Source organism: Salvelinus fontinalis, chromosome 33 (genome assembly GCF_029448725.1).
Source record: "Salvelinus fontinalis isolate EN_2023a chromosome 33, ASM2944872v1, whole genome shotgun sequence".
Taxonomy (NCBI): Eukaryota; Metazoa; Chordata; class Actinopteri; order Salmoniformes; family Salmonidae; genus Salvelinus; species Salvelinus fontinalis.
In genome coordinates this window covers 32,516,831-32,544,796 of record NC_074697.1, presented here as the reverse complement: position 1 = coordinate 32,544,796, position 27,966 = coordinate 32,516,831, and the positions used below count along the sequence as shown (strand labels likewise).

Below are 27,966 nucleotides of genomic sequence, written 5' to 3'. Positions count from 1 at the left end.
GGCAATTTACCGTGTGCTAGTGTACATAAGCCGCAGGCCTACAATGGAATAATATATGTTGTATCTTGCAGTTGCAGCAAAAGTACTATAATATTAATAATCTATCCGATTGTGTGATGGGTGTGTGATAAGATCTTAATGTCCATCTTGCAGGTCAGACTCCAGACACACCATCCCAGTGACCTGTAGGAGCTTGACCCTGGCATTGACTCATATCTGCAATGGGGGAAAAAATCATATTCCGCAGGGAAAATGTAAAAGGAAGGTTATCTCTGTAGTTTTCCCCTACAAATAAGATAATGCAAAGTGGATGGGTTAAAGAAGCCTTTATTTTTTAAAGAAAAAGCAAATGCTGTCAAATGGGAAATCCATTCTCTCCAAACACTTTTGTGTTTTCCAACCGATGGCGATGAGATTGCGTGTGCTGTCAAAATTGCGAACATAGTTTCCTAGAACAGGCCATGCATTTTCTAAATAACAAACTTTGCTCACCTGTTGTTCTACCAGGCAATGCACTGGTCCCGAGAAAATGAAACATTGAACGTATCTCTCTGTACAATACCGTTGGTCGCCTCTGAACATGGGGCCTTTTAGTTTTTTAACCAAAGAGTCGTTCGCGCGTGCATCCCAGTCTGTCACCGCGCAGATGGTCCGGAGACGTCGGAGACCTTTTCTACCCACTGCAGCACCAAGAACCAAACCAAGCTGAACTCATCTTAACCAAGGGTGTAGGCGGGTTGCAATAAAATAACATAGCTATATAATCCATATAGTCATACCCCACACCTCCTCGGAGCTTATTGCTGAAGTATAACACATGGTAACTGATGCCTGTGACGGGCCTGTCGGTCAGCATGATGTTACTTGAACATGAAAATGAGGTGTGCTCTTCGGTAGCCTACTAGGGCAGGGTTTCCCAAACTCGATATGCCTAATAGATTAGGAAAATAAGGAGTCAATATGGATGGAAAGCAATTATAACTACTACACAAGATACATATGTCATATTCTGAGTAGTAGCCTAATTAGCGGTCATGTATGCAATGACCACTAATCACATACCGTATATAGGAGTTACAAAATCAATTGTGTGGCCTAATATCTACCATGACCACAAGAAGTCGCACTTTTCAACACAAAATCAACGTGCCTCTATTTTGTCTGGTACATTTCATGAAAAAAACTATTCCCATAACGCTTTATGAATGAACAGAGGCGCGGTGATAAATTCATGACGCATACTTCAGTGAGTGTAGCTGAGCCCGCTTTGACAGCGTAAATATTAGTCCCGAGCAGAGAGAGCGAGCGCGTCAGATCTTTAACAACTACAGCGCGCGAATTTTCAGACGTTGAATTCTTCAAGTGGAGAAACACACAGACAGGAGTTGGTCGTGGCCATGGAGTTGAATTCAGTGATTTTGACGGCGGGTGGCTCTATTGGATTTTTTAAACTTGTCAATTGTGGTGTCAGTAAACTCCCTATACCTGAGTCTGCTTGCAGAAACGCCTGGAAATGGAGAAATGTATGCACATCTTTCACACACAGTCTGATAACTGGGATATGGGCTGTACTGTGGTGAGTCGTTTTCCACTGCCATGATGCTTAAAATGTAAAGATACATTGTTTTCAATTAGCCCACTGAAAGCTTATACGTTACAGACTAGTAACTGATATAATAGGTTTTATAATACATTTTCATATGTTGATTTTTGTCGGATAAGGTAACGGAATAATGTGGACAATGTTTTGTTCTGGACTGAATTGTGAAATGTTAAATCAATGAATCTATGGTCATATAAAATGCTTCAGATTCTACTTTTATCTAGCCTACACATATTTTCACTATTCTAATTCTGTCAATTTCTCTCCCAATAATAATAAAAAAATATTTCATTGTTTTGAATAAAATATCAATTTTAATTGCTTTCTGCTTATTATCGCAAATGAATGTGTCTATTCTTCCCCTACAGTTTTTTCGTACACCCACAGATGGCCGAAGATTTGATAGGAACCCATTCTGTGTTCTCGCATGGGTTGGTTTCTGTATCAATCGGTGAGTGTGTGTGGATGGGCAGAGGTAAAGGGAAGCGGTGTGTGAGCTGTCCACGCATAGCCACAGGAAGTAGGGGTACTGGAGGTGCTGCAGCTCCCCCTGATAATTTAAAATCATTTTCCCAAAATTAGGTTATAACAAATAATTTCCCCCAAAATGATATTACTCCTGTCTAAACAGACATGAATCAAATTATTAAAAATACTACACCAGAGAGTTTAATTTAGCTACAGGGGGTCAATAGCTTCCATAAAAAATAGCAGTGGATTAAGTTTTATCACAGGCATTTAGTTGGGAAGGCTGCAATTTGACCAATACACCCGCCAAATATATAACCGCTTGTTCCGTTGAAGCCAACGCGGACTGATTGAGACAAACACACGCAGGCACTCACACACACTAGCACACACACATGTATTTTTATATTGTTATATGGTGGTATTATACATTTTGTTGTAAATATGTAGTGGGTGTCACGACTCACGCCGAGGGTGGCTCCCCTGCCGGTTCGGGCGGCGCTCGACGGTCGTCGTCACCGGCCTACTAGCCGCCACGATCCCTTTTTCCCTTGTCTGTTGGTTTAGTCTTATTAGTTGCACCTGTTTCTTTTGTGTTTCTTGATTTCTGGTCTATGTAAACCTGTTAGGCCCGTTTGGGGTTGTGCGGGATTATTTTGTGTTCACTGTCGGTGTTGGATTATTTTCTCTCAGGATCGTTTTGCCCTGTGTGTTTGGGCGGGTCAGTGTTGCTGTGTTTGACGTAACTGTTTTTTTGACGGAGAGAATAAATCGTCTATTATTGAACCCTCTGCGCCTGACTCCTACCTTCCACACCTAGTAACTCGTGACAGTGGGTTAATGATATTTGATGTACTTTTATTAAGAAAAGTTTGTTAATTGTGTGATGTGTCTGGACCCCAGGAAGAGTAGCTGGCAGCAGCTAATGGGGAGTTTATTTATAGAGTGTGCGACTATTTTTTTATAGCAGCTAATGGGGAACCATAATAAATACAAATAGATATAATCCATAGAAGGATTTTGGAACTTTGACTGTTAAACTCATGGCTACACTAGCAATTGCTGTCAGTCCTGACTTGAATGGGAACTGCCATCTATTAATTATATTTCTGTGGTTGGTTACGGCTGTCAGTAAGCATTTCACAAATTTCAAAATACATTCACGAGAAAAACGTAGCCCTACCGTTTGGAAAGCAAATGACTACTGGTGAAAAGAGAATACTAATCTGTCTGTAGAAGTTAACTTTATTTCTCAACTTTTGAGCGATTCTGAGCGAACAGCACTACTTTTCAAAGTAGTTTATCTTGAGATATTGGCACAAGCACATCGGCCATCACCGGTGAGTAACCTATGCTCCATCTTCATAATTGAGTCAGTTACTGGAAAGTTAATTTTGTACCCTACTGTAGCCTATACTATATATCAGGGTTTCCGTTATGAAGATTCGGTGCCGGACAAGTGACTAGGAAGATTTTAATGTATCGAACATTTGAGAAATTTACCGGTCATCCATATGCACTGGGTTCATAACCTAATAGGATGCCCACCCACGCAGCCAGCAAAATCAAAATATATTTTTTATTTTATTTAACTAGGCAAGTCAGTTAAGAATAAATTCTTAATTACAATGATGGCCTACCCCGGGCCAGACCCAGGCGACGCTGGGCCAATTGTGCGCCGCTCTATGGGACTCCCAATAACGGCCGGATGTGATGCAGCGTGAATTCAAACCAGGTACTGCAGTGACGTCTCTTGCACTGAGATGCAGTGCATTTGACCGCTGCGCCACTCAGGAGCCCTAAATGAGGGATATTAGCTAAATAAGCCACATTTACATGTCGTTAAAAACAGCCTATAACAACTTACAAAAACACTATTCCTTGTGTTTCGTTGTGGGTTTTTACTTTCCTAAAGCAACAATTGTCCCCCTCACGGTTCAGCTGTCAGAAGCCTATAGGCGTAGGCATCTACTGTGATATAAATATTTAAAAAATAAATAAAAATGAAGAGAAACTTAGCCCTAGCCCCAGAGAAAGAGAGAGGTATGCCGGCGGCATGCTATGACCAACATGCAGGTCTTTATCCTTGTCAGATAAGCTACTGCGTCTGCTATACAGAAGGAGGATAATTCATTATTTTTCGATCAGAATATGTTCTATAAAGATAAACATTATATTGTTAGATTACAGGAGTAACTCTGGTAGGTATAAAACATTCTTCCGCACCTCAAATTCAACTGTCAGTCAGTTGGAGCGCCAGTGCACACTGCCTTCATATCATAGGACTGCAGTATAATAGGCTAATAGCCACACAAAACCTTCACAAGATTCTGAACTTTATCAAGGTAATGTAAAAAGTAAAGCCATTGTTTATAGGGAAAATACAAGCAGGATATTAATACATTTTATCAGACGCTCTTATTCAGAGCAATTGGGATTAAGTTTCTTGCTCAAGGGCACACTGTCAGATTTTTCATCAAGTCGTTTAGGGGTTTTGAACCATTGACCTTCAGTTAATGGCCCAATGCTCTTAACCACTAGGCTACCTGCTGCCTATCAGATCTTGGCAAACAACATTGCAGTTGGAAATTAATTTGTCCAAAGAAAATGGCTCAACAGAATCAAACAGAACACTTGCAAACTGGTTTAAACCTTCACAAAAGTTTTAAACATGCTATATTGCAGCAATTACCAAGAAAGGCTAGTGCTTGCCAAATAACAGCAATAGTCTAATTATATTTATTTTACAACAGGCCTACTTATAACCTATCTTAAACTAAATATGGAGCACACAATTAAAGACAGATTTGAATTTTTTAATTTAGCCAACAAATGTCTTAACAGAATAAAACAAAACACACTTTGCATATTTAAAGATGCACTATGCAAAAATCCGCCATTTCCTGGTTGCTAAAATTCTAATAGTTTGCCTAATTTCAGTTTATGTGATAAAACAAGCAAGTATAGTGTAGAGAATCAAGGTCCCATCTAAACCACTGTGAAATATATTTCTCATAAACAAAAATATTGTATTTTAAGCTGTTTTGAAGCTGGTGTACAAAACCAAAAGTAAAAGAAGCAAAAACTAAATGTAAGAATTGGAAGCATAGAAATAGCGCTCATAGAGCATATCTACCGTGTTTTAAGCTTGCTTTCAATGAGATCTATAACTCTCACATTTATATGCGAATTTGGTTGGGTCGCCAAAAAGTTACATATTGCAGCATTGAAGAATTAGATTGATTAGATTTATTAGATTGATAAATAGGTCTACAATAATAACAATGATAAATAATAATAATAATGATAAAACAAATTATACTGATAGTTTTGGAAGGTCTGGTGAAGCGGTACCGGAGCGCCAAGTCTAGGTCCAAGAGGCTTCTAAACAGCTTCTACCCCCAAGCCATAAGACTCCTGAACATCTAATCAAGTGGCTACCCAGACTATTTGCACGCCCACCCCCTCTTTTATACCGCTGCTACTATCTGTTATTATCTATGCATAGTCACTTTACTAACTCTACCTAGTTGTACATATTACCTCAATTACCTTGACTAACCGGTGTCCCCGTTGACTCTGTACCAGTACCCCCTGCATATAGTCTCGCTATTGTTATTTTACTGCTGCTCTTTAACTACTTGTTACTTTTATTTCTTATTGTTATTCGTATATTTTTTTAACTGCATTGATGGTTAGGGGCTTGTATGTAAGCATTTCACTGTAAGGTCTACCGTCACCTGTTGTATTCGGCACATGTGACTAATACAATTTGATTTGATTTGAAGCAGTGTGGGACTCAGACTATACAAACTCATGTTTGTAATGTGACACAATGAGGGGAAAAAAGCTGAAAAGTTTTTGCCTATATTCTGACCTGCAACACCAGGCCCTGTATTCATAAAGTCTCAAGGTAGGGGTGCTGGTCTCGTATCAGTTTTGCCTTAATTTAGATCACAATGAATAATATTATATAAACAGGGGGGACCTGATCCAATATCAGCACTATGACACACTAGGCTTAGTGAAGCTGGCTGGATCAACAGATTAGACCATCAACAACAGTGGCACTGCGATATGGAACACACACCACCTTCCATGACATGTATATCCTCTCTAGATGGTCATGGATTGATCCTGACATGTTCTGCCACACCAATTCACTGAGGAGCTGGACTCCCTTAATTGTGGCTAAATTGTTTCGTAACTGTTGCTTGTGGTTACTGATGCATTCATATGGCAATTTTCTATTATTTGTATGGTTATCTGTCACAATGATCTGTGAGGATCATTATAAGGCAACTATGAAATTGTGTGGATGGACACACTGGACTGACATACCACCTGACCATGTCTATCTCTCAGGTGATTTCGAACAATACTGTGTGTGTGTGTGTGTGTGTGTCAGGTAGCCTATACCCTTCCACTGATCTCTCCCCCAATCTCCCCAACACGCTTCACATGTCTGACAGCAAAAAGTGCTCTGTAGATTGAGAATTAAGCCTGCAGGACAAGTCAAACACCAGACCATAGCTTTCACATTTTTAGGAGTCTCGGCTAGATGGACAAAATCTTTACGCCAAGCTTAGAGTAAACCCCAGCAGTACAGCTCCTTTAAATATAACTTCCTCTATTTTGACTTTGACTCTAATTGGCTAGTGTATTGTTTCCCCCAATGGCATGAGCACATTTAAATGACCGCATGCCACGCTATAAACTGCTAATTTATTGGATATGTGCCTGGCTAACAAGGGCTCCAACAAGGGCTCCCTTAGAATTCCAAGGATTGTTAGCATTCTCCCAGAGAATCCCACCCACTCCTGAATGCTGCCTGCCAGTGTTGTTAGTTTTGCCAGAGTTCTAGAATCAATGGTGGGGCATTATGTTGCTTCGTCCCAGGCACCGCTTCGGACCTACCCCCGTAGATCACGTGACCCTAGAATGGGCCGTAGCGCCTGAGAAGAAGGCTGTTGATTTATGCCACAGCAGCCTGCCCGGGTCAAAGGCCATCTGTAACAGAAAAGGGAGTCAGGGTGAGGAAGGTAAGGATGGTGCGTCCTCTGGGCCCTGCCTAAAACAATGTGGCGTGACCATGACACTGAGCCTATAGTATTGTTGTCTCTATCAGGCCACAATGCAAAGCCGGAAAGAGAAAGTATTTTCACTATAGGCAATTTCAACATGGCAGTTTGACCACATAGTGAAAACCCACTATATGTTCGGAGGCCATATTGACAATGTTTGTTTGTTTTTTTGCTCTGATTGACCAAACAACACTAGCCTGGGACTCTGTTTGTGGGCCAAGTTGATGATGTCAGGCCAAGGCAAAGGTGTTGACATTTTGGAATGCAGAACAGTTACATTAGGTACCCTCCCAGGCTGACCAAAGGTAAACGCAGTGTTAGGCACCAAACATGACACTCATGAAGTGCCCCTCTCCTATTGGGTGTGTCATTCTTTTCATTCAAAAATATTTTTGTTTTGAGAATCTGTGATCGTTCACAAAGATTTTCTGATAACTATTTCAGTAGACTTCTGTATTATTAGTTACCATCTCAAGAACCAAACATTCCAGGGTTTGGCTGTCAGCCAGTATAAAGACAAGTTGTGTTTGATCTCCATGTCATTGGACGGTCACTGCCCAAAACCCACAGAACGGAAGAGTTTGGCTCCAGTCCCCATTGTGACAACATATAGAGCTATGCTGCTGTCGTATTTAAACACTACTCAAAAAATACAACTTTTTCAGCCACGTGTGGTGTTAGACAGGTTGGAGACTGGGGCAGAAGGACAGGGGCAGGGGGAGAGAGAGATAGAAAGGGGGAAAGAGAGAGACACACAGAGGGAGAGGCAGAGAGAGACAGAACCAATGAATCCTTATGAAACACTGTCAGTGTCATAATGATAAGAGAGCCTGTTGGAAGGCCAACTGACAGAGTGTTGGTCACATGTTACCATAGTTCGATAATGTGAACGCTTGACCTAGGTTGCCTGTCTTCACTGGTTGTAAAATGGCTTTTCTTTATACACCTCTAGGAATGATAAAATATGAATGGATGACACTTTTTAAAAATCTAATATTATGGCTCCTATTTAGTCAAAATCGATTCCCAATGCACGGTGAGAATTATCTTTGGGATTCAATTTGGATGATTTGGTTAAGTAAACATCAGTTGTTTCTTCAGCGTGTGTTTGTCATATACTGTAGCAACTGAGGAGGCTCTCAAGGTGCACATCTCATCACTATATTTACAGAAGCTTTTTGGTGTTGTCAAATGGATGTCAAATGGAATATGTAGTAGGAACACAGACTGGGGTAAATTCTAGTCTGCTCTAGTGGAGGACCTCCTCCCCTACACACACACGCACGCGCACACGCCAGACTATCTTTAACTCTTCATTATTTTTACACCATTCTGAAAAGCCATCTCCATGGTTACACCCATAGCGGAGGACTGATATAAATAGTGTTCTCTAACTGACATCTTGGTTACCATCCTTGGTTTCGTCATGGAAGCGACTGGCAAGAGGGGTCCCCACTAAATATACTTGATATGCCAAATGGTCCTCTACTGAAAAAGCCTTTGTTCTATCGATCTCCATTCCTTTGTTTTGGTTCTAAGATGGAATATGCCTTTTCTATGTTTTGTTCAACAGGTTACTTCATCTATGACTTCCTTGATATGGTGCTTAACCAGAAGATGATCCTGTCATGGGAGCTCCTATTCCATCACACAGTGGTAAGTGGTCCTCCTGGTAGCATCTAGGAGGTTTGAGGTACATGTTGTGTACAATCACAGATCTAGGATCAGGTTACCTTACCTCACTCACCATAACCTTGATCATTAGGGGGATGGTGAATATCTGACCCTGTATCAGCGGTTAGGTAAAACCTAGCCTAGAATCTCCTGTCTCAACCTTATTATCTAGCTAACACACCCACCAGAGAATACTGAAACAGTGCACACACATTTTACACATAAAACCACCACAGTCATTGGACCCTGTTAGCATACAGCACAGATCAAATCACATTTCAGTTTTGCAGATGGCATCACAGGTGCAGCAAAATGCTTATCTCTCTAGCTCCGACAATGCAGCAATATATAGCAATACAAAAACAATAATCACATAATCAAAAATAAAAAATAAAAAGAAGAACAAGAAATGAAGACGTATCAGAACCTGACTGTTAACCTTGTCCAGCTAGCATTCCTCATCAGGCTCCTGACCTGTCAGACATCCCCTTGAGGATGTCAACCCCCAGGCACTCCAGTGTAACAGAGGTCTTTGGACAACCACCCTCGCATGATGAGTAAATTTGCCAGAGACCTGATGAGTTGCATTGGCTCCCTAAGTCAATGCCTAGACGTTAGCTTAGCAGGCTAATGTGCTCTTCTGTCCCTCAGAAAATTGAGTTCTAACCCCATCGGTCACAGTAGCTAGGAACTACCCCTCATTATCGTTCTCTTTCCCATCAAAGCTAGACAGCTCCAGTACTACGTAATAGGCCTCAAATGAGAGCACCTGGTGAAGAGAAATGCTCATTGTTCATCATTGTCCTTTGAGAAAAGTGTTCATTGTTTACCAGCGTTCTTGAGAAAGACCTGATGGTCTTGTTCTCATTCCCTTGAGAATGAATGTCTCATCTTTGTAGAATGCTGCTCGAGGATTTACCTCAGGGAATAAAGTTGCCAGTCGGGAACAGATCTAGGATCAGTTTTTCCCTCCCCCCATCCTAACCTTAACCATTGAGGTGTAAAATGCTAAACTGACCATGGCATGCGCCAATAGTCGTCTGCCTGACCCATTTCCATGGCAATGCTGAGCTTTTGAAGACCTTTTTGTTTGAGGACCTGTTTGGGATGTTGATGTACATTTTTAGATGAGTGGATAGAAGATGATTTGTGTAGGTTTGCACCTGCCTTTCAAGGATTTTGTTGTGTCGGTCTCTGTCTGCCTGTCTCATAGATTTCTTACTTATATACTTAATGTTTGTATATACCCGTCTGAAATTGAGCCAATGTATGTGGGTACATGCCTGTTTATATGTGTGAGCCTCTATAAGTGTGTGTCTCAGTATCTCTCGCACACATGCTGGTGAGTAGTACTCAGCCTCTCATGTGTATGTATGACTCACAGCTGGCTGTTCCTCGTCAATGTATCAACACTGTCCAGGGCAAGTCCTGCATATCTAAACTGACTGAATGACTGGACTCATCCTGCCAGGCAGCTCCATATCTAAACTGACTGACTGGCTGGATTCAGCTCAGCTTGTCAGGCAGCTCCACCTGCTTCTGGCCCTGGAAGGTTAGTGAGCCAGTGTATTTTGGCTCAGTCTCTCCCTGGACTCCCAGCTCCCCTGATGTCTCCCTATGGTTCTCATCCTCTCCTATCCCAGGGCCAGCAGCCAGCCAGCCAGCCAGCCAGCCAGTCCCCCATTCTGAGGTTTTGTTGTTGTTGCTCTTTGCTCCTTTTATTTGCTGGAAGCTCCATTCAGGACAGGAGGAGGAGGAGGTATGGATGAGTGTTGACAGACATGGCTGTAGCCTGGGAGGAACTATGACTTCCACTTTTCCTCTCCTTCTCCTTTTTCTCTGTGTTGTGATCCCTTTCTTTTCCCCGCTCCCATCCTCTCTTTTTCTTTATCACCTTATCAGTCTTTCTTTATTCTCTCTCTCCTGCTCTCCTTGCTCTCACTCTCTTTTCCTCCTTCCACCTGGTGTTTACTGCTGGGGTCTGGGCCTGGCAGTAATGATAAATAAGAACATTGCTTTGTGATTTTGGGGAGAAGTAAAGGGAGAGAAACTCTCTTTCTGAATCTGAGATCTCAATGGAGCATTTCGTTGGTCTTTGCTAATGTCTTGTTGACCATTTCTATGGTTTGCGGCAAAAACCTTCTTCGTTTGGCATACCCCATCCTCATCCTCTGAAAGTAATGTTGGTTACAGTCACTCACTTTGTAATCCTGTAGAGGGGTTTCTCTGAAATGCAGACTTAACAACACTAAAGACTCAAGCTAAGGACCGACGCTAAAGAGTTAACAAGGAAAAGCTGTAGTAGTATTTCCAGTAGCCGTCGACCAGGGTTCGTATTCATCAGGACATATCGTAGCAAAATGGGTCAAAACGATGTGCAACGCAAAACATAAACTAGGGTTTCTTATTGGACAAGTTCAGATAGAAGGCTACCTCCCAGTTTCAGCCCGTTTTCTACCATTTCATGTCTAGTGAACATGACCCAGTCTTAATAACTGGGGGGTGGATAAGCTGTCAAAAGTTCCATGGAAACTTGGGGATTTTTTACACATAAGTGGAGCTTGCTGGGTAAGAAAGGCGGGAGTTCTCTTACAATGACATATGGGTACACCACTGGTAGTTTGACACAGAGCAACACAGTCCCCTAGTATAGCCAAACAACCACTGACCCCTCCCTTCCTTTGGGAAACTGTCTGTGCCAGAAATAGGGCACCCGTAACAACACAGCACTGCCCCACTCAGATCTGACTGAGAAGATACTGTAAAATATGTATGAAAAAGCATAATGAAGATTCATAACAGAAGATAAGGGCTTTATAAGTGTCTGGAAACAGAACGAAATGCACAGACATTCTGACAAATCCTAGATTTGCATTTGCAGAACTGTAGAAGTTGTCAGGTACGCTTTTTGTTTCAAGGGGTTTTTCTCCTGTAGTTTCAGTAACATTTTTGGAGCTGCCACTGCCCTCGACTGGGTTCATGGGAAATACAAGGAATCATTTACCATAAAACACTCCCCTCTCCTCCTCGTGTGCTGCCACAGTTGGCCATGATATTTGGAAATATTAAGGTTGCTATGAACGAGGGTGAGTAGATGCTAGAGAACTGCTGCAGAAGTTCATGAAAAAAGCATTTTGAGGGCCTCCCGGGTGACGCAGTGGTCTAGGGCACTGCATCGCAGCGCTAGCTGCGCCACCAGAGACTCTGGGTTCGCGCCCAGGCTCTGTCGCAACCGGCCCTGACCGGGAGGTCCGTGGGGCGACGCACAATTGGCCTAGCGTCGTCCGGGTTAGGGAGGGTTTGGCCGGTAGGGATATCCTTGTCTCATCGCGCACCAGCGACTCCTGTGGCGGGCCGGGCGCAGTGCGCGCTAACCAAGGGAGCCAGGTGCACGTGTTTCCTCCGACACATTGGTGCGGCTGGCTTCCGGGTTGGAGGCGCGCTGTGTTAAGAAGCAGTGCGGCTTGGTTGGGTTGTGTTTCGGAGGACGCATGGTTTTCGACATTCGTCTCACCCGAGCCCGTACGGGAGTTGTAGCGATGAGACAAGATAGTAATTACTAGCAATTGGATACCACGAAAATTGGGGAGAAAAGGGGGTAAACAACTTTTTTTTTTTTTTAAAGCATTTTGAAAATGGCATTGCATCTAATACAGTTCATATAAGATATGTAGATCAGCAGGGAAAATGTCATTTGACTCTAGTTGCTTTTACAATTGAACTCTCTATAGCTCCGCTCTCAGTTCAAACATTCTCTCACTGTCAGATGTTTTTGAAGGTTTCCACAGTGTGTTTGCCATTTCCCTCATCCCTGTCTCGTTACGCATAATTGAGTTTGCTTATTTGTAGTGCTTAGTGCTGGTAGGGAAGCGAGTGTCATGCGCTACCCTCTAACTGATATTTGGACTGCTTTGTTCCATCTTTGAGATCTACTATCTTATAGGTTCCCCTACATTCTGTATGTGCCCTGTCTACTACTGCTGCCATATTGGGAACCCAGTCTACCCTCCTTGATCCTCCCTCAGGTTCTCTCACCCCATCTCCATGCTTAGTCTATTCTCCACTTGAAGGGTCATAAAACACCAGCCTAAAGATATGAATGGAACTCATTTCAGTTTACTACGGTGATGATTGATATAAGCAGGCAGTATTGGAGAAGCTGGAAGTTTCCACTTGCTCCCTGTGAGAATGTCATGCGATTGGATCCATGACTTAGGCCTAACTTGGAGACTCAGTGTTCTACAAGAACTTCCGCTTGGCCGTCACCGGTGGCTGTGTCACTGTGGTGTGGTGTGACACTTATGGAATGTCATGCCTGCCAGCTTCTCTTCTCCTCCTTTCCTCTCCTGTCCTCTCATTTCTTCTCCTCCAAGCTTCTTCTCTACAGACCCTGATAGTCCTACTCCTGCAGAACAGTCTTTCTCCATGTCCCCTCGTTCTGTCAGATTCCACTGACTCGCAGTCTAATATGGCCGCAGTACAGCAGCCGCCAAAGCTGTGGTACATGCCATGCATTCTGTTTCGTCATTCCAACATTTTTGAACATTCTCAACCCCCTGCTCTCTCTTATGTGTACTCTAAAAGCAAAACAGCAAGTTGAGTTTTAATATCTAATTTGTTTCGGAAGTAAATTCCTTAACATACATTTCCGTAACATGTGGTTTGTATGGTTTGTTAAATTGTGGTTTACTTTTCACAAACCACTAAAATGTCCCTGGACTTGAAGAAGCAATGCCAGCAGGAGCAATTTCATTTGTATAGTAGGCTGCTGAATGTATTTGCAAAATAAATATTCCAAAGAACTTCATGTGTTTCACACAGACACTCCCATTTTGGCCAGGGTTCTATTCTGTGGGTTGAGGAGCCAGAAGGAAACTGCTTGCCGTTTATTTTTGCGCAATTCTCATCTCTTTTAACATGTCGCCTTAACCTAGAGCTATGAGCTATAACCTCATGTGGTGTTTTAGCCCTGTCACTGCATGAATATTATTAGAACTTATAATAGCCAAAGTGAGAACACCAGTTTTCAGTTGGGCTGCCATTCTACCAAGCATCCACCCACCTACTGTGTAGTACAATAGAGAAGGATAATGGGATTCAGAGTGAGATTGAGTGTGAAGGGTAGGAAAGTGGGGTGAGGGAGAGAACGTGTCTATAGATTCTTGGCAGGAGAGTCAGGGTGTTTTTTGCGGCCACATCTCTTTGGAGCAGGGAAACACTCCAAAGAGCACCTGGTGTGTTTCCAGACAGGAGACATCTGGTCTCCACATGAACCCCCTCTCACACACACTCAGCCCAGCTGTCCACCCCCATATCCCCTACACCCACACAGTCAAAACAAAACCCCATCCCCCACGAATCCACACACTCAAGACAGCCTCCGCCCCTTTCATCATTTAGCTTTCCATTCCTCAGTGTTGTTCTATACAGTAAACCACTCACCCAATGATACCATCCTATCTAAGGCCCCTCTCATCCAATATCCATACATAGAGTGAACCAGTCACTTGACTATAAGCCAGTCAACCATAAAACATGCAGGGCAGATGAGTAAAGTTCTCAAAAATGCAAGTAAATACATTTTCTTGGAATTTTAATAACTCAGGGAACTGTAAACATTTTGTTGTACGCTGGTATTGCACAGAAACATATTTTTTGTGCCTAGGGCCTGACAATAAGAATGCCAACAATGTTCCCTAGAGAAAAAGTCCTTGCGAAGTCATGATGTCCATACATTGTTATGAAGTGTCCACATTGTCAGAAAAGCCCCACATTGTCCCCATGGTCCCCTCATTGTCATGACAACACCTTCAGTTCCAAAGGTTGGGCAGGAAATCCAGATGTGCTTAAACAGAGCGACTGTTGTGAGACGTTGACATGGCAACCAGGAATGCGGTTCTTCGAGGAATCTGCCGCGTTTAGAAACCGTAGAGACAGGCTCAGGGGGAGGAGAATGAGGGAGTTGGCCTTTACTGACTTGAGGAGGAACGGTCTCTATTTGTTTTGTGTGTGTCCCACAGAGAGGGATCCCTCCCTGACTTAGCTGCCAGCTAGAAGGATACCTGGGAATTCCAAAGCATGCACGTCTGTGGTTTTCCAGCAACTATGGAATGTGTGTAGTCTTGGGAGGAGAGGATGTACTCAAAAGATATCCCAGATTCCAACATGTGTGTAAGGGAATTCCTATATTTAGCTCACTTACACTTGTTCGGATTACACACCATTAAATGTACGCTGGGTAGTTATGGAAACATTTTCATTTGCTCAACACGTAATGCACAACTATCCATAGGATAAGTGTATTGTTTCACTGCTAGTAGTGTACATATACAGCCAAGGGGTCACTGAATAGTGTAGGTACATTGTTTTTAAAGTAGCTTCTGTACTAATCAACATCTAGAAGAAACAGTTAGCTGAGAAATAGTAAGGTGAGTCACTGCAAAAACACACCAAAACCCATTCACCCTTCCACACCTATTGCCTGGCAACCACTAGTGAGGACTAGTGACTTGATTATGAATAATGTCACAGCAACCTCTAAACATATTCCATAATGAACTTTGTTTTTCTTTTACCATTACTAACCATGGATGGATACACACCATACACATAATGTTTTGGGTTTTCTTAAATCTATGGTCATCTGTTTAACTTTAGTCTTGTGACATTGACCCTGGTCAGCCCTAGAAGCGTCATCATAGTATCTACTACTGCGGATGCGTGTTATTTTATGTAATATGGATGTGTGTGTTTATGTAAGCTTGTATGTATGTGTCACGACCGTCGTATGAATAATTGGACCAAGGCGCAGCGTGAGTAGAGTTCCACATTTTAATGATAGTGAAACTTCAAAACAACAAAGATATAACGATCGTGAAATACGCAGCGCACATAGGCACTCGTACACAACAATATCCCCCATAGCAGGTGGGAAAAAGGACATACTAAGTATGATCCCCAATTAGAGGTAACGATTATCAGCTGCTTCCAATTGGGAACCATACACACACCAACATAGAAATATAATACCTAGAAACCACCCTAGTCACGCCCTGACCTATTACACCATAGAGAACCCAGAGGGCTCTCTATGGTCAGGGCATGACAGTATGTGTATATGTGTGAACATGATGGTTCATACACGTATCTTTTACGTGTAGACTTTGACCCCTCGCTACACTCCCGTACTGTACATAAAACTTCCTCTCCTGAACCATACCCTGGCCCTGCTTTATACAAGGCTTCCCCATTAGTTCCTTACCATAGACTTGCCAAGCCCATTTTCACTTCCCTTACACTAAGGGAAGGGGAAATGGCTCCATCTGTCTACTCGAGTCCAGTATTGACCCGTTGCTATCAGTGTAAATGTTTGAGTGTGATGGTCGCTATGGAGCATGGCGTTATTAGTCAGTAAACTGCTCTCTGGGACCAGCCTATGGGGTGGGGTTGGGGGGGGGGCTGGTGAGTGTTGTAACGAGGCATGCTTGTTGAGTGTGTGTGTGTGAAGTTTCTGTGCATGTGCGTGATAGTATATTGTACAGGGAGTTAGGGTCTGAGTGTTGTTTATGCCTTCCTGTTATATTTAGGCCCTGTGAGGAATTTGTGGGATGCAGTGATACTACCTGACTGCCTGGTCCCTGTCCCCATGTTTACATTACCCATACTGCACTGCCTTGAGGAGTGGCCATCACAAAGGCTGTTAACCTTCACCTTTGACGCTGTGATGAGACACATTAAGATTTGGTGTGAGGGGGTGCTCGTCAAATCAAATCTAAATGTATTGGTCGCGTACACAGTTTTGCAGATGTCATCGCAGGTGCAGCGGAATGCTTATGTCTATAGCTCCAACAAAGCAGCAATATCTCGCAATAAAACAACAATACACACATAATCCAAAAGTAAAAATAAATAAATACAAGAAAGGAAGACATATCAGAACGAGCAATATCAAAGTCCGGATATGAATAAATATATGTATGTGAATGGTATGTATAGACCAGGGTTAGGCAACTATATTCAGCCGCGGGCCGTTTTTTGTCCGAGCAAATGGTCTGGGGGCCGGAAGATTATAATTTAAGCCCAAAAAATTGACCACAACTAAACCCCAAAAAGAGATATATTATTTTTCAAACAATCTTTTCATACCTTACATTCTCATACCTTACATTTTTATTTGTGGGAATAATTGGAAACAGATTTACTAAATAAAACTACATTTCAGCTGGTAATTTAGTCTTTTGTGACCAAAAACTAAACTTTTTTATTTTTTACAAATATAGTCACTCGCAGCCGGTTTTGGGCCTCCTGTTACCGACCCCTGATATAGACAGTATGGACAGTGTATGAATAGAAAAGGTATGTACAGCAGTAGTTATATAGGATTGGCCATGACTAGAGTACAGTATATACATATAAAGTGGGTAAAAAGTTATGTAAACATTATTAAAGTTCCCATCGTGATTCCATTTTTTTAAATGTTTTTTTAAAGGGCAGCAGTCTCTACGGTGCAGTGTAGAATACCTGGTGGTAGTCGGCTAGTGACCGTGTCAAAGGTGTTGGGCAGGGTACTGGGCAGAGGCTGGCTAGTGATGACTGTTTAACAGTCTGATGGCCTGGAGATGGAAGCTGTTTATCAGTCTCTCGGTCCATGCTTTGATGCACCTGTACTGTTTCCACCTTCTAGATGGTAGCGGTGTGTGTGTGTAGCGTAGCGTGTCTTCATTTCATCATTCTGATTATCCTGCAGAACAGGCTGCTCAGGCTGCCAATATTCACTCCGGAAGCCTTTTTTTGTCCTGAGGTTTCATTTAATCTGTAACCAGGGGAACAGGTTTGGTTCCAGGTGTGTCTCTACCACTCAGAGAGGTAGGTGCTCTGAAGATGGACTGACTCTGTTCCATTCACACCTGGCTGACATTTTGGTTTCTCTGCTGCCTTATCTTTGTCTGCCATCTTGGCCATGACCCTACAAATCTTAGGAGGAAGTTGCATCTAAAGGCTTTTCTACATCAAAGTCCATTCTATGTTATTCCTACAAATGGAGTATCTATGCCACGTTTTTATCCTCCGCCTTCGTAGGTCTGCCACTGCTGTGTGTCACCTTGGCTCTTCATGAACAACATCGGCCATCTTGGCTCTATCTGTCCCTTATCTGCCATTCTTTACTGTGGTTAAGGAAATACACACACTCACACATACTGTTTTCACCCTTTCTCCTTTATCCCCAACCTGTTCAATATACACAAAACGAGATAATTCTTTTGAAACGAGGGTTCCGCTGCTGATTTTTGCTTTCCGTTTCAAAACGTATTGCTACGTTGTACCCTACTGAACACGACACAGCAGCACATACTGTAGGGACAAGGTTAACCTCACCGTGCCCACAGACTGGGTCCCCTGACAGCAGTCTCATCACCCTGGCCCTGTGTGTATCCACTATGTGTCTGTCTGTGGCACTGTTAATAAGCTACCAGCAGCTAGATGTCCAGGCTTACCTTGGCTTAGCAGGGGATAGCCTGCTAAAATTTGATTTGATTTGATTTAATGCTGAATCATTCTAATGGTCCAGGGGGCTGTCTTATCTGTGTTGACCCAGGGAAGGGGGCATTACAGTAGCTTCCACCCCAGCCAGTGGGGCTCACGGTCGGGCACGGTTTGGGGATTCATCCCCTCTCATGGTTTGATTTGATTTAATTAGGTTGACTGACAAGTCCCAGCCAGGACCCAGGCTATGGTCTCTGGTCCTAATCCTACCCCACAAAGAGCCACATGCCTGAGCTCGGGCCTAGTGATGACCCCCTGTCTCTCTCAGGATGAGTTCAGATGGGTCAGTTGGGACATACTCGGTGCTTTGGGACTACCATCTCCAGATGATGGCCTGACTGATTCGCTGGGTCATAGTAAGGCATAAAGGTTTTGTAACCACTGGCTGCTGTATTAAATGGCTGGCTGCTGTATAAGAGATGTACAGTTCATCTCACGTGTTTTATAGTAGTAGGGTGTGTGTAGCTTGTGTAAGGTGATAGTGTGTAGCTTGTGTAAGGTGGTATAGTGTGGAGATTGTGTAAGGGGTTATTGAGTGCCTTCTCACCCACTTATATCAATGATTACAGTCAGTTATTATATACATGGCTCTGATTACCCCCTACCTTCCCAAGAACAAGGAGGAAACTACAATCAGTGGCTCTACTGAAGATCCCGCTCACTAACAACACTCCTCAAACATCATAAAGGAAGCCATGGACATACAAGCAGGCATAAACACACATACTAGGATCTCCAATGATTCTGATAAGTCTATTGTCCCAGGAATCATTATTTTTAACTAGGCAAGTCAGTTAAGAACAAATTCTTATTTGCAATGACGGTCTAGGGACAGTGGGTTAACTGCCTTTTTCAGGGCAGAACAACAGATTTTTACCTTGTCAGATCAGGGATTCAATCTAGCAACCTTTCAATTACTTGCCCAATGCTCTAACCACTAGGCTACCTGCCTTATGCAGGCTTTTTATTTCAACCAGTAATCCATGGTCAAATTCTACTATTTGAAGTATCACAGATAGGTAACCAAAATAGTGTCTGAACATCTAACAGTATTCATGAAATAGGTGATTCAAAAATGTGTGTTCTAATTAACCAAGCAGTTGTTCTTAATACATACAGCAAGTGTCTGTCTTGATGTTCAGCTGAAGTGAGAACCAGTCTACACAGTGAGTGCCAACGATCAACGTTGAGAGACCATACAAGACGTCACAGAGAGAGCTGCTAGGTGATAGATAACTACAGTATGTAAACAGAATCCTGGCCATGAGGTCTCTTATCAGGGCATGAGGTCTCTTATCGGGGCATTATATAAGGCTATTATTTGACCTCCACAGTTCCTGTTTGAGTGTCCCTGGGGAGATGTCTGTGTGTGTGTGACCAGGAGGAATGATAAGACAGCTTGAGGTTTAGTGTGAGTGTGTATATATAAGAGACTGGGGTGTTTACCTGGGGCTTCTCTCTGGGGAGAGTCACACACACCTTATTGACTAAGAGCAGCATGTGATTAGGGCCTCTATATTAGAAAATAAGGGGAAGATAGGACATAATACATGTCAGTGCTGGCCTACTGGTAGTCTGGCTAAATAGGTGTTATTATTCAGACATGCTTGGACTTGATTTGCTACATGTAAGCGTCTCATTCTGTCTTTTTATTCCTGTTGAGGGGGTAGCCACTAGCTGGTGTGTGTGCTGACCTTTAGACTAGACCCCAGTGTGTGTGTGGTGCTGTATATCACATGACCATTTGTTAGTTTAGGGACGGCACCTCCTCCGTTGATTTTAACCTCACCCCTGGGGCCACACACACACACTTAAAGCCTCCCATTGGGTCCTGCCTAATTGTTAAGCTCAGTCTCACAACCAAGCCATTGAGGATGTTTGAACCTTTGTGCTTTACATTGCTACATTGGTGTGCCAGTAACTGCTTTGTAACATGGTCTACAGTTAGTTCTGGGGGGCTAAGGTTGCGTTTCAATTGGCACCCTATTCCCTAAGTAGTTTGCTACTTTTGTGCACACGCATGTAGTGCACTAAATTGGGAATAGGGTTCCATTTGGGAGACAGACTGAGTAATCCAGTGGTTTAAATGGAAAGTAGTGACAGTGTGGAGAAGGTTAGGGTTAGTAACAGTGTGGAGAAGGTTAGGGTTAGTAACAGTGTGGAGAAGGTTAGGGTTAGTAACAGTGTGGAGAAGGTTAGGGTTAGTAACAGTGTGGAGAAGGTTAGGGTTAGTAACAGTGTGGAGAAGGTTAGGGTTAGTAACAGTGTGGAGAAGGTTAGGGTTAGTAACAGTGTGGAGAAGGTTAGGGTTAGTAACAGTGTGGAGAAGGTTAGGGTTAGTAACAGTGTGGAGAAGGTTAGGGTTAGTAACAGTGTGGAGAAGGTTAGGGTTAGTAACAGTGTGGAGAAGGTTAGGGTTAGTAACAGTGTGGAGAAGGTTAGGGTTAGTAACAGTGTGGAGAAGGTTAGGGTTGGTAACAGTGTGGAGAAGGTTAGGGTTGGTAACAGTGTGGAGAAGGTTAGGGTTGGTAACAGTGTGGAGAAGGTTAGGGTTGCTAACAGTGTGGAGAAGGTTAGGGTTGCTAACAGTGTGGAGAAGGTTAGGGTTAGTAACAGTGTGGAGAAGGTTAGGGTTAGTAACAGTGTGGAGAAGGTTAGGGTTAGTAACAGTGTGGAGAAGGTTAGGGTTAGTAACAGTGTGGAGAAGGTTAGGGTTAGTAACAGTGTGGAGAAGGTTAGGGTTAGTAACAGTGTGGAGAAGGTTAGGGTTAGTAACAGTGTGGAGAAGGTTAGGGTTAGTAACAGTGTGGAGAAGGTTAGGGTTAGTAACAGTGTGGAGAAGGTTAGGGTTAGTAACAGTGTGGAGAAGGTTAGGGTTAGTAACAGTGTGGAGAAGGTTAGGGTTAGTAACAGTGTGGAGAAGGTTAGGGTTAGTAACAGTGTGGAGAAGGTTAGGGTTAGTAACAGTGTGGAGAAGGTTAGGGTTAGTAACAGTGTGGACAGGGTTAGGGTTAGTAACAGTGTGGAGAAGGTTAGGGTTAGTAACAGTGTGGAGAAGGTTAGGGTTAGTAACAGTGTGGACAGGGTTAGGGTTAGTAACAGTGTGGAGAAGGTTAAGGTTAGTAACAGTGTGGACAGGGTTAGGGTTAGTAACAGTGTGGAGAAGGTTAGGGTTAGTAACAGTGTGGAGAAGGTTAGGGTTAGTAACAGTGTGGAGAAGGTTAGGGTTAGTAACAGTGTGGAGAAGGTTAGGGTTAGTAACAGTGTGGAGAAGGTTAGGGTTAGTAACAGTGTGGAGAAGGTTAGGGTTAGTAACAGTGTGGAGAAGGTTAGGGTTAGTAACAGTGTGGAGAAGGTTAGGGTTGGTAACAGTGTGGAGAAGGTTAGGGTTAGTAACAGTGTGGAGAAGGTTAGGGTTAGTAACAGTGTGGAGAAGGTTAGGGTTAGTAACAGTGTGGAGAAGGTTAGGGTTAGTAACAGTGTGGAGAAGGTTAGGGTTGGTAACAGTGTGGAGAAGGTTAGGGTTAGTAACAGTGTGGAGAAGGTTAGGGTTGGTAACAGTGTGGAGAAGGTTAGGGTTAGTAACAGTGTGGACAGGGTTAGGGTTAGTAACAGTGTGGAGAAGGTTAGGGTTAGTAACAGTGTGGAGAAGGTTAGGGTTAGTAACAGTGTGGAGAAGGTTAGGGTTAGTAACAGTGTGGAGAAGGTTAGGGTTAGTAACAGTGTGGACAGGGTGAGGTTATTGTACTACTAGGGTGTTGTTCTTTCGGAATGGGATATTTTAGGAAAACATAAATCTGCCCTCCAGTCTGCTACAGTAACTAAGTTGGATGTGAGATTTACTGATCAAACCCTGACACACAATACAATACAGACCTTGTAAAGGCAGCTGCAGTCTAATAAAATATTTTTCAAAAGATTTCCCTGAAGTTGTTGTATACAGAGCAGAACATACATTCATGGTGTCTCTATTGTAGACTGGCACTGGGTGCCACCTATTGGTTCTGGTACACTACTACAACATCACCCCCTGTTACCAAAGACTCTCTCACAGATAGAACAATGAGACAGATATTTCACAGGATGTATATGTGAAGCATCTGCTTGGCGTTTCTACTCACTACCAAATATGGTAGTGAGAGGAAGCCCAGTGGCCGGCAGTGGGAGAAGATGGAACAAGATGAATTTTGGCCGACCTTCTGCAAATGTTCTCATCTATGAAACATTTGATCTCAATACAGTTTTCTGTTTCCAAAACTATAATCTGTTAAGAACAGAGTGGACTACATTTTATAGACTTTAATCTTTGCCAAAGTTGTAAAAAATTGAGTTGTTTAGGAGTGCACGCCAACTTCACAGAGTAGGCGTTCCCTAACGGAAATATGCAGAGGTATGCTAGAACGGGCTAATAAGATCTCGCTAGCTCGTGCTTGGCTCTGCCCACCTCCTTGCTTGTTCTGCCCACTATAACTAATTTGTTCACATAGACTACAGCATGTCGTTTTCAATCTTGGTTTGGTTATAAAATCTTAGACTATCTGATATGCTGTAACCTCACTGACTTTAATTTCATAACCATGACCTTGCAGATGTTTGATAAGCATGTTGACATTATTCAATGTAATTATATAGTGTTTGACATTCAGAGGCATGTATCAAATAAAGGAAAAACAATTGCTTGTTATGAGAATCTAACTATGACATTTTCCTGGAAATAATACAATATTTATCATAAAAATAAAGGCTGTAGTGTTGTGAGTCAGACAGAGATGGTCACAGGATGTGGTGCGTTTTGCACAGTTGTTAATGTGGTAGACATGACCTAAGTCATGAGATCCCAGTCATCCCACCACTACCTCATGAGATGATGGTTAACCATGTGACTTCTGGGTAGAGGAGTTGTTGTTTTTGTTATGTTAGGACTTGTGAGTTGACTTGGAATCGAAAGCTGGGACTTAGGACTTGAGTCAAACTCTCGATTTAGGAACCTGAATACATCACTGCCACTAAGTGACTAACTTTCTCTCATTCTCTCTCCCTCTTCTTCCTCCAAGGTGATCAGCTGTTTCGGCATCGCCGTCCTGACCGGTCGCTATGTTGGATTTGCTGTGGTCGCCCTCCTGGTTGAGATCAACTCTGTGTTCCTCCACCTGCGGCAGATCTTACGCATGGCCAGCCTAGCAGCGGGCGACCTCTACCGCATCAACAGCATGGTCAACCTAGGTACTGTCATGTTCATAAGGTTTAATGATGAAAGCATATTTTTAATGAACAGCTGGCTTGTGCTAGTCATTATCTATAACTTCACATCATGAGTTGCCATGAAGGGGTTTGTCTACATGACGTTTCAACTGTCGTAAAGCACTGTTGTGAGTAGATTATACAAATGTTAGGACCATAGAATTACATACAGAATTACATACACACTGAACAAAAATATAAACCAACATGTAGTGTTGGTCCTATATTTTATGAAATTTTGAGTACAAATTTGTTTACATCCTTATTAGTAAGCATTTCTCCTTTGCCAAGATAATCTACCTGACTAATGTGGCATATAAAGAAGCTGATTAAACATACTGATCATTACACAGGTGCCCTTTGTTCTGAGGACATTAAAAGGCCAATCTAATATGTGCAGTTGTGTCACACAACACAATGCCACAGATGTCTCAGGTTTGGCAGGCTGACTTCAGGAATGTTCACCAGAGCTGTTGCCAGAGAATTGAATGTTAGTTTCTCTACCATAAGCCACCTCCAACGTTGTTTTAGAGAATTTGGCAGTATGTCCAACCAGCCTCACAACCGCAGAGCACGTGTATGGCGTCATGTGGGCAGGTGGTTTGCTGATGTGAACAGAGTGCCCCATGGTGCCGGTAGGGTTATGGTATGGGCAGGCATAAGCTACGGACAACGAACGCAATTGCATTTTATCGATGGCAATTTCAATGCACAGAAATACCAGCGGGCAGTTTCAATGCACAGAAATACCTGTTATCATGACGAGATCTTGAGGCCCATTGTAAAGGCCCATTTTTTAAAAATGTATCTGTGACCAACAGTCATGGGAAATCCATAGATCAGGCCCTAATGAATTTATTTAAATTGACTGATTTCCTCAATTGAACTGTAACTCAGTAAAATCTTTGAAATTGTTGAATGTTGCGTTTATATTTTTGTTCAGTATAGAAATACATATAATTTATTAAGATATATGTTCTTGCCACTAAGACGTTGTACTGAAAGTAACAACCTGCATATCATTCCAGGTACCTACGTGGTGTTCCGGATCAACACCCTGGCCTGGATGACCCGCTGGCTGGTCCTGAACCGGGAAAACATCCCCCTGTTCAGCTACACAGCTGGGAGTGTAGGGCTTGCCATCATGACCGCCATGAATATAGTCCTGTTCTACCGCCTGCTGAGGTCTGACTTTCTCAAGAGTAGTGCACCCACGCCCACAGAGGTTAAAGAGAGTAGAGGGCAAGGAGAGGGAAAGAAGGAGATGTAGTGTGGGATAATCTCTCTCCTGTTTTGGGGTACAGGCATTTACAATTTACACACACAAAGTCTATTGAATGATAGCCAAAAATACACGTATGTATAAAATATACAATTCATTACATTTTACAGTGCATTCGGAAAGTATACAGACCCCTTCACCTTCGCCACATTTTGATACGTTACAACCATATTCTAAAATGGATTACATTTTTTCCTCATCAAATCTACACACAATACCCCATATGACAAAGCCAAAACAGGTTTAGTCATTTTTGCAAATTAATTTGAAACCCCCCCCCCCCCCCCCCCCCCGGAAATATCACATTCACATAAGTATTCAGACCCTTTACTCAGTACTTTGTTGAAGTACCTTTGGCAGCGATAACAACCTTGAGTCTTCTTGGGTATGACGCTGCAAGCTTGGCACACTTATATTTGGGGAGTTTCTCCCATTCTTCTCTGCAGATCCTCTCAAGCTCTGTCAGGTTGGATGGGGAGCATTGCTGGACACCTATTTTCAGGTCTCTCCAGAGATGTTCGATTGGGTTCTAGTCCGGGCTTTAGCTGGGCCACTCAAGGACATTCAGTGACTTGTCCCGATGCCATTCTTGGCTGTGTGCTTAGGGTTTTTGTCCTGTTTTCATCTTTGTCAGGTTGTCATCAAGGATCTCTTTGTACTTTACTCCATTCATCTTTCCCTCGATCCTGACTAGTCTCCCAGTACCTGCCGCTGAAAAACATCCCCTCAGCATGATGCTGCCACCACCATGCTTCACCGTAGGGATGGTGCCAGGTTTCCTCCAGACGTGATGCTTGGCATTCAGGCCAAAGTGTTCAATCTTTGTTTCATCAGACCAGAGAATCTTGTTTTTCATGGTCTGAGAGTCCTTTAAGTGCCTTTTGGCAAACTCCAAGCGGGCTGTCATGTGCCTTTTACTGAGGAGTGGCTTCCGTCTGGCGACTCTACCATAAAGGCCTGATTGGTGGAGTGCTGCAGAGATGGTTGACCTTCTGGAAGGTTCTCCCATCTCCTCTGAGGAACTATGGAGCCTGTCAGAGTAATCATCGGATTCTTGGTCACCTCCCTGACCAAGGCCCTTCTCCCCCTATTGCTCAGTTTGGCTGGGCGGCCAGCTCTAGGAAGAGTCTTGGTGGCTCCAAACTTCTTCCATTTAAGAATAATGGAGGACACTGTGTTCTTGGGGACCTACAATGCTGAAGACATTTTTGGTACTCTCCCCCAGATCTGTGCCTCAACACAATCCTGTCTCGCAGCTCTACTAACAATTCCTTGGACCTCATGGCTTGGTTTTTGCTATGACATGCAAGGTCAACTGTGGGCCTTTATATAGACAGGTGTGTGCCTTTACAAATCATGTCCAATCAATTAAATTCATCAAAGTTGTAGAAACATTTCAAGGATGATCAATGGAAACAGGATGCACCTGAGCTCAATTTCGAGTCTCATAGCAAAGGGTCTATTTCATTTTTTTGTTTTGAATACATTTCTAAAACCCTGTTTTTGCTTTATCATTATGAGTTATTGTGTGTAGATTAATGAGGGGAAAAAATAATTTAATCAATTTTAGAATACGTCTGTAACCTAACAAAATGTGGAAAAAGTCAAGGCATTTGAAATTATACAAATGAAATGTCTTACAGGTTGAGGTGCAAATCCCATAGCACTGACAAAGAAAAAATATATATATAAAAATATACATACTACAGGGAATCATTGAATCCAAACCTGTGTCTTCTTGAACATGTTGTAAACATGCTGAGTAACACTAGCACTAAGAATTTAAGACGTTTATTGGCCAATTCTTATATAAACTAAACACTTACTACCTCGAAAATCTGTAGCAGCTGCATCTGTTCCTAACATGAGCTTTGCTATCTATGTTGTAAGGGTTTAGCTGTCTTGTTGCCAATTGCAAACCGGTAAAAAGGAAATTGGCCTTTTTATTTGAAGGTTGATGTACTTGACTAGTTGTTCGGTGGTTGAAATCTTTAATGTTTCAACCAGAAGAAAAAGAAATCATCCAAATTAAGAATAGAAGTGGCATGTTGGTATTGATCAAAACTGTTTGGTTGCTAACCAAACAACAAGGTTGACTTTAGATTGAGGTCAGGTTGGGTTTCTCTCTCACACACACACACACACACACAACAGCTGCTATGTTAGTCCATTTGGAGATTGCTCTTTAAGTCAAGAGTGTACCTGTCAATTCTAGGTCCACACAGTCACCTTGACAACCCGAGAGAGAAAGCTCTTCCCACGCCCACCAGCTAATGACATCACTAATGACATCCAGCCCCACGGGCCATAAGGCTGGTGTCTGATAACTCACATGGGGTGGTGGTCATTGAAGTGGCATTACAGATTTGGCCTGAAGGAGGCAGCACACTCCTTAGACTCATAATCTAGGCCAGGGGTTGGGTTCCTTACAGTCTATAAGGAAGGATATGGGACAGGTGAACTAATCCTGGATTTGTGCCTAAAGGGGCAACTTCTACCTAGAGCTCCAGTCCTGATTGATGTCACACTTTTGCCCCAGCTAACACACCTGACTCCAGTAGTCACCTAATCATGGGCCTCCCGAGTGGCGCAGTGGTCTAAGGTACTGCATTGCAGTGCTAGCTGTGCCACTAGAGATCCTGGTTTGAGTCCAGGATCTGTCGCAGCCGGCTGCGCCCGGGAGACCCATGGGGCGGCGCACAATTGACCCAGTGTCGTCCGGGTTAGGGGAGGGTTTGGCCGGCAGGGATGTCCTTGTCCCATTGCGCTGTAGCGACTTCTGTGCCGGGCGCATGCATGCTGAAACAGTCGCCAGGTGTACGGTGTTTCCTCTGACACATTTGTGTGACTGGCTTCCGGGTTAAGCGGGCATTGTGTCAAGAAGCAGTGCGGCTTGGTTGGGTTCTGTTTCGGAGGATGCATGCCTCTCCCGAGTCCATACGGGAGTTGCAGTGATGGGACAAGACTCTACAAATTGGATACCATGAAATTGGGGAGAAAAAGGCAAAAAAAAATAATTATATATATATATACAAAATAATGATTGTAATCACCTAATCATGATCTTCAGT

General features: G+C 43.0%; 1 protein-coding gene across 1 annotated transcript; it reads left to right on the top strand.

The window, feature by feature from the left end:
- Positions 1-1,184: 1,184 nt before the first annotated feature.
- Positions 1,185-25,182, top strand: LOC129832057 (TLC domain-containing protein 2-like). Its single transcript, XM_055895798.1, has 5 exons — positions 1,185-1,576; positions 1,972-2,054; positions 8,729-8,811; positions 23,427-23,595; positions 24,642-25,182. Exons 1-5 carry the CDS (start codon positions 1,398-1,400, stop codon positions 24,881-24,883), a joined length of 756 nt encoding a protein of 251 aa, XP_055751773.1. The 5' UTR covers positions 1,185-1,397; the 3' UTR covers positions 24,884-25,182.
- The last annotated feature ends 2,784 nt before the right edge of the window (positions 25,183-27,966 follow it).